This window comes from Asterias rubens, unplaced genomic scaffold (genome assembly GCF_902459465.1).
Source record: "Asterias rubens unplaced genomic scaffold, eAstRub1.3, whole genome shotgun sequence".
NCBI classification, from domain to species: Eukaryota; Metazoa; Echinodermata; class Asteroidea; order Forcipulatida; family Asteriidae; genus Asterias; species Asterias rubens.
The window spans coordinates 11387-21338 of NW_022985796.1; the positions used below are offsets into that span (position 1 = coordinate 11387).

Here is a 9952-nt window from a genome sequence, read left to right on the forward strand (position 1 = left end):
CAGCCTTTTGCGGATATACCCCGCTGAATGGAATTTCCGCATGTCTTAAAGACAGTGGACACTATTGGTAATTGTCAAAGACTAGCCTTCACAGTTAGTGTATCTCAACATATGCAAACAATAACTAACCTGGGAAACTTTTAGCTAAATAGATCGTCGAAGTTGCGAGAAAACATGAAATAAAAAACACCCTTGCCACACGAAGTTGTGTGCTGTCAGATGCTTGATTTCGAGACCTCAAATTCTAAACCTGAGGTCTTGAAATCCAATAGGTGGAAAATTAATTCTTTCTCGAAAACTACATTACTTCAGAGGGGGCCGTTTCTTATAATGTTTTATACTATCAGCCTCTCTCCAATACTCGTTACCAAGTAAGGTTTTATGCTAATAATTTTTTTGAGTATTTAGCAAAAGTGTCCACTGGCTTTAACAGTTGAATTGAGTGTGATGCTATTATTAATTCACATGCCTCAGAGTGGAGTACAATGAGGTTTTTAACACCGAAGCGGTAAGAATACATGAACGTGAAATAGGTGTTTCCTCGAGCAACCGCTTTTTTTTACTTTTCGAGATTGGAAAGTGTCTTCTTCAAACTGCTTAGCGAAATCTTCTAATTGTTTTGAAAATGGAGGCGCCCCAACAGTGATAAGCAATGAATGCTCGAACTTTGTAAAGCTAAAACATGTTTACCTTAAATTCAATTTAGCATCAATCAAATACAAATACTGGTTGCAAAAGTGCACTCATTCGGATTTTTATCGTGAAGTGAAATATTTACCGCTCCATTTCACAAGGCAGAGACTAGTGAACAAATCGCAAAGTGGCTATAATTGTGTGACAATGCAAGAACAATACATTCAATTTCATATTATTATAAATTACACCAAGGCAAAAAAAAAAAATCCTTTTTATATATTTTTTTAAAGCACAACATAGACTAGGAGAGCGGGAGAGATATATTTTGATCATGGCTCTACCAATCGTCCTATAATTATCAATATAGGACTTAGTTAAAATTTGGAGCATCGCGGCGGACGAAGCATGTTCAAATAGTGTTCCACCAATAATTAATGGCAATGATATTTGCATGTGGTGTAAGTTATAATCGTTATACATCAATTGACTCTTGTATGGTAGATAAGGGATTACAAAACCCTGATGAGTTATTCTCCCTCCAAAATGCACCCGTATACAGCTGCAGCAGTGTACTTTTCCAAACGTTTGAGCATAATTTTTGTAAAATGTCCCTTATATACACCTCACGGCAAATACCTCAAGTTGGAAGACATAACCCCCATGTCATGATAGGACAAAATTCGTTTACAACATTTATTGGGCTCCAATTTCTGTCTATCATAGAATAGTTTCAAGGTCTTCAAATTATGAATGAGCCCCACACTCTGTGTTGTCCTCATTGAATGGGGTGCACCCTTAGCAAACGATCTTTGGACATTTGGAAATGGATTTTTCCGAGGAAAGTATCAGAGGCAATGAGGAATTTCTAAATTAAATTGTATTTATTTATTTTCAGTGAAACACTGTTTTTATAAACAAACATCAATATTTTAAAATGTACTTTAAACTAATGCAAAGTACTTGAATTATTGAGAGCATTCTAAAAAAAAAAGAGCAAAATTTAATTAAAGACTGTGGAAATACGCACAAACTCGTTACCACAAGCAAATTTACAATAAAGACAAGGGTTACAATTCCGGGTCAACCAGGATAAAGTGCCAAACCTTAAAATCTTAAATTTGTGTACTGTATTTTCATTGTAACGTCATACGCTACTCGCTATCCGTTATACATGCAGACGACACTGATATCCTGCTTTCTACACATAAGTTAGTTACGGATAGCTAAACGTATACGGATAGCTAAAAGCATGCGTACAGTGTCGTCTGCACCGTATGACGTCACAATAATGACCTATCTGTCGCACTAACCGTATGCATATGAAACCTCCCTAACAATATAACCAATGCACGTACAAAAATATGACATTTCAAAATACACTGATGCCTAAATCACTTATACAGACAAAAACACAAGTCAAAAAGCTGTATGACCTCACGGTAGACAAAAAGTACAATTAAAATATAAAATTTCCTAACTTACATATAGTCTATACCATACAAAGACTTAAAAGTTTACATAGTATTTCATCGAGACAAGTTCAATGCACAAATAACTACTTTATCCAAAGCAAGGGTCTACAACTGGCTCTAATTTTGTTTTTTTTATAAAAACAGTAAATGTTTATAAGATCAAAAAATACGTCAATACCAAAACTAATATTTAGAATTTGTAAAGAATGTTAGCAGGGAGCAATTTCATAGAGTAGCTTATCAGAAGTAGCTAAGCACGACAATGGTTTTGCTTTACCGAAGTAATATAAGGTTACCAGCCAAACAACTTATATATGCGATGTTCAATCTGTGACTGGTATCCTGATCAGTCCTGGAGAACAAAAAAATTGTTCAGCAACTTTTTCTGCTTGAACATTGAAATTGGGGCCCGATCAATGGAATGTTAAGAAAGAGATTATAGTTTGTAATAATAATAATAATAATATTAATACAACAGCATTTCAAAAGCGCACTTTATCTGTGTGACATTCAAAGGTGCTGGTCAAGAACAAGAAGAAAAATTTACTCGGAATGTTTATAGGCTAATCTGAAAAATTGGGTTTTGAAAGGTCACGTGTGTCCTTAAATTTGATCATTTGTATTTATTGATCAATATTGGCTACTCCAACCTCAGGTTCCCAGGGGTGATCGATCTCACCGCGCCATTCCCAGCATGCCTTTCTGGATGACGAGAGGTATCGATACGGCGCGCTGCCCATGGGAGCGAGGCTGTGACTACTCACGAATGGTTTCAGCATCAACAGTAAAACTAGTATCCTTGGAGTTGCTACTTTTTTTCTCGTTATTTGACGATATATTGGGGGTGACCTTCTTCCGGTTTAAGTCAGAATGCCGCTTGGAGCAAAGATCCGCAATGGTGTAGAGGTAAGGATTGAGGGAGGAGTTTATGGGAAGGATGAAGACGACAACCCAGGCGTAGGTTTCGGGTGGTATCTCCACGATGCGACTTTGAGACAGGATACCCATGACTATCACTGGCATCCAACAGACGAAGTCAGTCATGACTATCGCCGCCATTTTGATTGCCATGCGAACTTCATCGTCCCCGTTTTGGTGACGTCGAACTTCCTTCCTTGACGTTTTGACACTAGCAAACATGCAAACATAGCATATGAGAATCACGGCGAAACAGAGCAGGTTGACTCCAAGAAAAAGCGCAATAGAGAAAAACCAAGAGGCGCGATATTCAGCAGCGTGCGGTATTTCAACGGTTATGTTGGCGACTCCACCCGCATCAATTGTCTGGCTTCTTGTCTCATATCGCGCCACTTTCGTCATCAGTGGTAACCCAATGCATACGTCAGAGAGGCCATACAAATCTGAGCTCGAATCAAAAGCAAGTATGGTGGGAACCACGCCGACAATCAGGGTGCAAATCCATATCAAAGCGGAAATAATGCGGCCCATCTTGGGGCGAATGTGTCTGCTGCTAAAGGGATACACGATGGCTAGGAATCGTTCAATGCTAATAAGAGTCAAGAAAAACACCGATGCTTCGCTCGCAACAATGGAAATAAAGCCAGCCAACCTGCAAGGGATACTTGTGTGCCACTCCGAGGTTTGCTCGAAATAAGTGTTACCGAAATGCACATCTGCAATTGCAATGATCATCATGTACAAGCCCATAAGAGAATCGGAGGCGGCGAGGTTAAAAACGAGAAGCGAGCAGGCACCCATAAGAAATTGACGTACACTGTGCGTGTATACAACGTATACAAAGACACGGCGCAGTTAGGATTCCAACCAACAATAAGGGGGTCATTCAAAAAATAGGCCCGGGCAATTACAAACTTTCAGCAACGCTCTGGAATAACTATGGAACAAAAAATGCTAGGGAGATGCAGTTTGTACCTTAGTCATCCTGGCATGTTCATGCGTCCATTTGTTAAAGGTTTAGGGCGACTTGCACACTTCTTGATAGAAAAAAGCTCAAGTAGGCGGGGTTGCTCAGAAACGATTTCAACAACCTCCACTATGGGAGTTTTGTGCACAGAGCTGTCGGAGAGAAAAACAAAATGTACAACGGGTAATTTCGATCCCAGTATCATGCTCAATCTTTAAAATTTTACCACCACAGGATTGCCATGTTCAAGGGCTTTCCTCTCGTACAAAACTTAATGCTCTGACGATTTTTAAGGCGGGGCCAGATGCGACGGCGCGAGCAGGCACCCATCAGAAATTGACGACACTGAGCGTGTATACAACGTATACAAAGACACGGCACAGTCAAGATTCCAACCAACAATAAGGGGGTCATTCAAAAAATAGGCCCGGACAATTAAGAACTTTCAGCAACGCTCTGGAATAACTCTGGAACAAAAAATGCTAGGAAGATGCAGTTTGTACCTTAGTCATCCTGGCATGTTCCTGCGTCCATTTTTTAAAGGTTTAGGGCGACTTGCACACTTCTTGATAGAAAAAAGCTCAAGTAGGCGGGGTTGCTCAGAAACGATTACAACAACCTCCACTATGGGAGTTTTGTGCACAGAGCTTTCGGAGGGAAAAACAAAATGTACAACGGGTAATTTCGATCCCAGTATCATGCTCAATCTTCAAAATTTTACCACCACAGGATTGCCATGTTCAAGGCTTTCCTCTCGTACAAAACTTAATGCTCTGACGATTTTTAAGGCGGGGCCAGATGCGACGGCACGAGCAGGCACCCATTAGAAATTGACGTACACTGTGCGTGAATACAACGTATACAAAGACACGGCGCAGTCAGGATTCCAACCAACAATAAGGGGGTCATTCAAAAAATAGGCCCGGACAATTAAAAACTTTCAGCAACGCTCTGGAATAACTCTGGAACAAAACATGCTAGGAAAATGCAGTTTGTACCTTAGTCATCCTGGCATGTTCCTGCGTCCATTTTTTAAAGGTTTAGGGCGACTTGCACACTTCTTGATAGAAAAAAGCTCAAGTAGGCGGGGTTGCTCAGAAACGATTTCAACAACCTCCACTATGGGAGTTTTGTGCACAGAGCTTTCGGAGGGAAAAACAAAATGTACAACGGGTAATTTTGATCCCAGTATCATGCTCAATCTTCAAAATGTTACCACCACAGGATTGCCATGTTCAAGGGCTTTCGTCTCGTACAAAACTTAATGCTCTGACGACTTTTAAGGCGGGGCCAGATGCGACGGCGCGAGCAGGCACCCATCAGAAATTGACCAACACTGTGCGTGTATACAACGTATACAAAGACACGGCACAGTCAGGATTCCAACCAACAATAAGGGGGTCATTCAAAAAATAGGCCCGGACAATTAAAAACTTTCAGCAACGCTCTGGAATAACTCTGGAACAAAAAAATGCTAGGGAGATGCAGTTTGTACCTTAGTAGAAAAAAAGCTCAAGTAGGCGGGGTTGCTCAGAAACGATTTCAACAACCTCCACTATGGGAGTTTTGTGCACAGAGCTGTCGGAGAGAAAAACAAAATGTACAACGGGCAATTTCGATCCCAGTATCATGCTAAATCTTCAAAATTTTACCACCACAGGATTGCCATGTTCAAGGGCTTTCCTCTCGTACAAAACTTAATGCTCTGACGATTTTTAAGGCGGGGCCAGATGCGACGGCGCGAGCAGGCACCCATCAGAAATTGACCAACACTGTGCGTGTATACAACGTATACAAAGATACGGCGCAGTCAGGATTCCAACCAACAATAAGGGGGTCATTCAAAAAATAGGCCCGGACAATTACAAACTTTCAGCAACGCTCTGGAATAACTATGGAACAAAAAATCCTAGGGAGATGCAGTTTGTACCTTAGTAATCCTGGCATGTTCCTGCGTCCATTTTTCAAAGGTTTAGGGCGACTTGCACACTTCTTGATAGAAAAAAGCTCAAGTAGGCGGGATTGCTCAGAAACGATTTCAACAACCTCCACTATGGGAGTTTTGTGCACAGAGCTGTGGCAGAGAAAAACAAAATGTACAACGGGTAATTTCGATCTCAGTGTCATGCTCAATCTTCAACATTTTACCACCACAGGATTGCCATGTTCAAGGGCTTTCCTCTCGTACAAAACTTAATGCTCTGACGGTTTTTAAGGAGGGGCCAGATGCGACGGCGCGAGCAGGCACCAATCAGAAATTAACGTACAATGTACGTGTATACAACGTATACAAAGACACGGCGCAGTCAGGATTCCAACCAACAATAAGGGGGGTCATTCAAAAAATAGGCCTGGACCATTAAAAACTTTCAGCAACGCTCTGGAGTATCTCTGGAACAAAAAATGCTAGGGAGATGCAGTTGTACCTTAGTCATCCTGGCATGTTTCTGCGTCCATTTTTCAAAGGTTTAGGGCGACTTGTACACTTCTTGATAGAAAAAAGCTCAAGTAGGCGGGGTTGCTCAGAAACGATTTCAACAACCTCCACTACGGGAGTTTTGTGCACAGAGATGTCGGAGAGAAAAACAAAATGTACAACGGGTAATTTCGATGCCCATATCATGCTCAATCTTCAAAATTTTACCACCACAGGATTGCCATGTTCAAGGGCTTTCCTCTCGTACAAAACTTAATGCTCTGACGATTTTTAAGGCGGGGCAAGATGCGACGGCGCGAGCAGGCACCCATCAGAAATTGACGTACACTGTGCGTGTATACAACGTATACAAAGATACGGCGCAGTCAGGATTCCAACCAACAATAAGGGGGTCATTCGAAAAATAGGCCCGGACAATTACAAACTTTCAGCAACGCTCTGGAATAACTCTGGAACAAAAATTGCTAGGGAGATGCAGTTTGTACCTTAGTCATCCTGGCATGTTCCTGTGTCCATTTTTCAAAGGTTTAGGGCGACTTGCACACTTCTTGATAGAAAAAAGCTCAAGTAGGCGGGGTTGCTCAGAAACGATTTCAACAACCTCAGCTATGGGAGTTTTGTGCACAGAGCTGTCGGAGAGAAAAACAAAATGTACAACGGGTAATTTCGATCCCAGTATCATGCTCAATCTTTAAAATTTTACCACCACAGGATTGCCATGTTCAAGGGCTTTCCTCTCGTACAAAACTTAATGCTCTGACGATTTTTAAGGCGGGGCCAGATGCGACGGCGCGAGCAGGCACCCATAAGAAATTGACGTACACTGTGCGTGTATACAACGTATACAAAGACACGGCACAGTTAGGATTCCAACCAACAATAAGGGGGTCATTCAAAAAATAGGCCCGGGCAATTACAAACTTTCAGCAACGCTCTGGAATAACTATGGAACAAAAAATGCTAGGGAGATGCAGTTTGTACCTTAGTCATCCTGGCATGTTCATGCGTCCATTTTTTAAAGGTTTAGGGCGACTTGCACACTTCTTGATAGAAAAAAGCTCAAGTAGGCGGGGTTGCTCAGAAACGATTTCAACAACCTCCACTATGGGAGTTTTGTGCACAGAGCTGTCGGAGAGAAAAACAAATTGTACAACGGGTAATTTCGATCTCAGTATCATGCTCAATCTTTAAAATTTTACCACCACAGGATTGCCATGTTCAAGGGCTTTCCTCTCGTACAAAACTTAATGCTCTGACGATTTTTAAGGCGGGGCCAGATGCGACAGCGCGAGCAGGCACCCATCAGAAATTGACGTACACTGTGCGTGTATACAACGTATACAAAGACACGGCACAGTCAGGATTCCAACCAACAATAAGGGGGTCATTCAAAAAATAGGCCCGGACAATTAAAAACTTTCAGCAACGCTCTGGAATAACTCTGGAACAAAACATGCTAGGAAAATGCAGTTTGTACCTTAGTCATCCTGGCATGTTCCTGCGTCCATTTTTTAAAGGTTTAGGGCGACTTGCACACTTCTTGATAGAAAAAAGCTCAAGTAGGCGGGGTTGCTCAGAAACGATTTCAACAACCTCCACTATGGGAGTTTTGTGCACAGAGCTTTCGGAGAGAAAAACAAAATGTACAACGGGTAATTTCGATCCCAGTATCATGCTCAATCTTCAAAATGTTACCACCACAGGATTGCCATGTTCAAGGGCTTTCGTCTCGTACAAAACTTAATGCTCTGACGATTTTTACGGGGCCAGATGCGACGGCGATAGCAGGCACCCATTAGAAATTGACGTACACTGTGCATGTATACAACGTATACAAAGACACGGCGCAGTCAGGATTCCAACCAACAATAAGGGGGTCATTCAAAAAATAGGCCCGGGCAATTAAAAACTTTCAGCAACGCTCTGGAATAACTCTGGAACAAAAAATGCTAAGAAGATGCAGTTTGTACCTTAGTCTTCCTGGCATGTTCCTGCGTCCATTTTTTAAAGGTTTAGGGCGACTTGCACACTTCTTGATAGAAAAAGGCTCAAGTAGGCAGGGTTGCTCAGAAACGATTTCAACAACCTCCACTATGGGAGTTTTGTGCACAGAGCTGTCGGAGAGAAAAACAAAATGTACAACGGGTAATTTCGATCCCAGTATCATGCTCAATCTTCAAAATTTTACCACCACAGGATTGCCAGGTTCAAGGGCTTTCCTCTCGTACAAAACTTAATGCTCTGACGATTTTTAAGGCGGGCCAGATGCGACGGCGCGAGCAGGCACCCATTAGAAATTGACGTACACTGTGCGTGTATACAATGTACACAAACACACGGCGCAGTCAGGGAACCCAACCAAAACTAATAGTCATTCCAAAAATAGGCCCGGACAATTAAAAACTTTCAGCAATGCTCTGGAATAACTCTGGAACTAAAAAAGCCAGAGAGATGCAGTTTGTACCTTAGTCATCGTGGCATGTCCCTGCATCCATTTGTTAAAGGTTTAGGGAGACTTGCACACTTCTTGATAGAAAAAAGCTCAAGTAAGCGGGGTTGCTCAGAAACGATTTCAACAACCTCCAGTATGGGAGTTTTGTTGCACAGAGCTGTGGGAGAGAAAAACAAAATGTACAACGGGTAATTTCGATCTCAGTGTCATGCTCAATCTTTAAAATTTTACCACCAGAGGATTGCCATGTTTGAGGGCTTTCCTCTCGTACAAAACTTAATGCTCTGACGATTTTTAAGACGGGGCTAGATGCGACGGCGTGAGCAGGCACCCATTAGAAATTGACGTACACTGTGCGTGTATACAATGTACACAAACACACGGCGCAGTCAGGGAACCCAACCAAAAATAATAGTCATTCAAAAAATAGGCCCGGACAATTAAAAACTTTCAGCAATGCTCTGGAATAACTCTGGAACTAAAAAAGCCAGAGAGATGCAGTTTGTACCTTAGTCATTCTGGCATGTCCCTGCATCCATTTGTTAAAGGTTTAGGGCGACTTGCACACTTCTTGATAGAAAAAAGCTCAATTAAGCGGGGCTGCTCAGAAACGATTTCAACAACCTTCACTATGGGAGTTTTGTGCACAGAGCTGTCGGAGAGAAAAACAAAATGTACAATGGGTAATTTCGGTCACAGTATCATGCTCAAGCTTCAAAATTTTACCACCACAGGATTGCCACGTCAAGGGCTTTCCTCTCGTACAAAACTTAATGCTCTGACGATTTTTAAGGCGGGGCTAGATGCGACGGCATGAGCAGGCACCCATTAGAAATTGACGTACACTGTGCGTGTATACAATGTACACAAACACACGGCGCAGTCAGGGAACCCAACCAAAACTAATAGTCATTCAAAAAATAGGCCCGGACAATTAAAAGCTTTCAGCAATGCTCTGGAATAACTCTGGAACTGAAAAAGCCAGAGAGATGCAGTTTGTACCTTAGTCATCGTGGCATGTCCCTGCATCCATTTGTTAAAGGTTTAGGGCGACTTGCACACTTCTTGAT

At 41.9% G+C, this 9952-nt stretch overlaps 1 protein-coding gene across 1 annotated transcript; it reads right to left on the reverse strand.

The window, feature by feature from the left end:
* Positions 1-2864: 2864 nt before the first annotated feature.
* On the reverse strand, positions 2865-3827 carry LOC117306703 (relaxin receptor 2-like). The gene has a single exon (XM_033791183.1). It carries the CDS (start codon positions 3825-3827, stop codon positions 2865-2867), a length of 963 nt encoding a protein of 320 aa, XP_033647074.1.
* Between the last annotated feature and the right edge of the window lie 6125 nt (positions 3828-9952).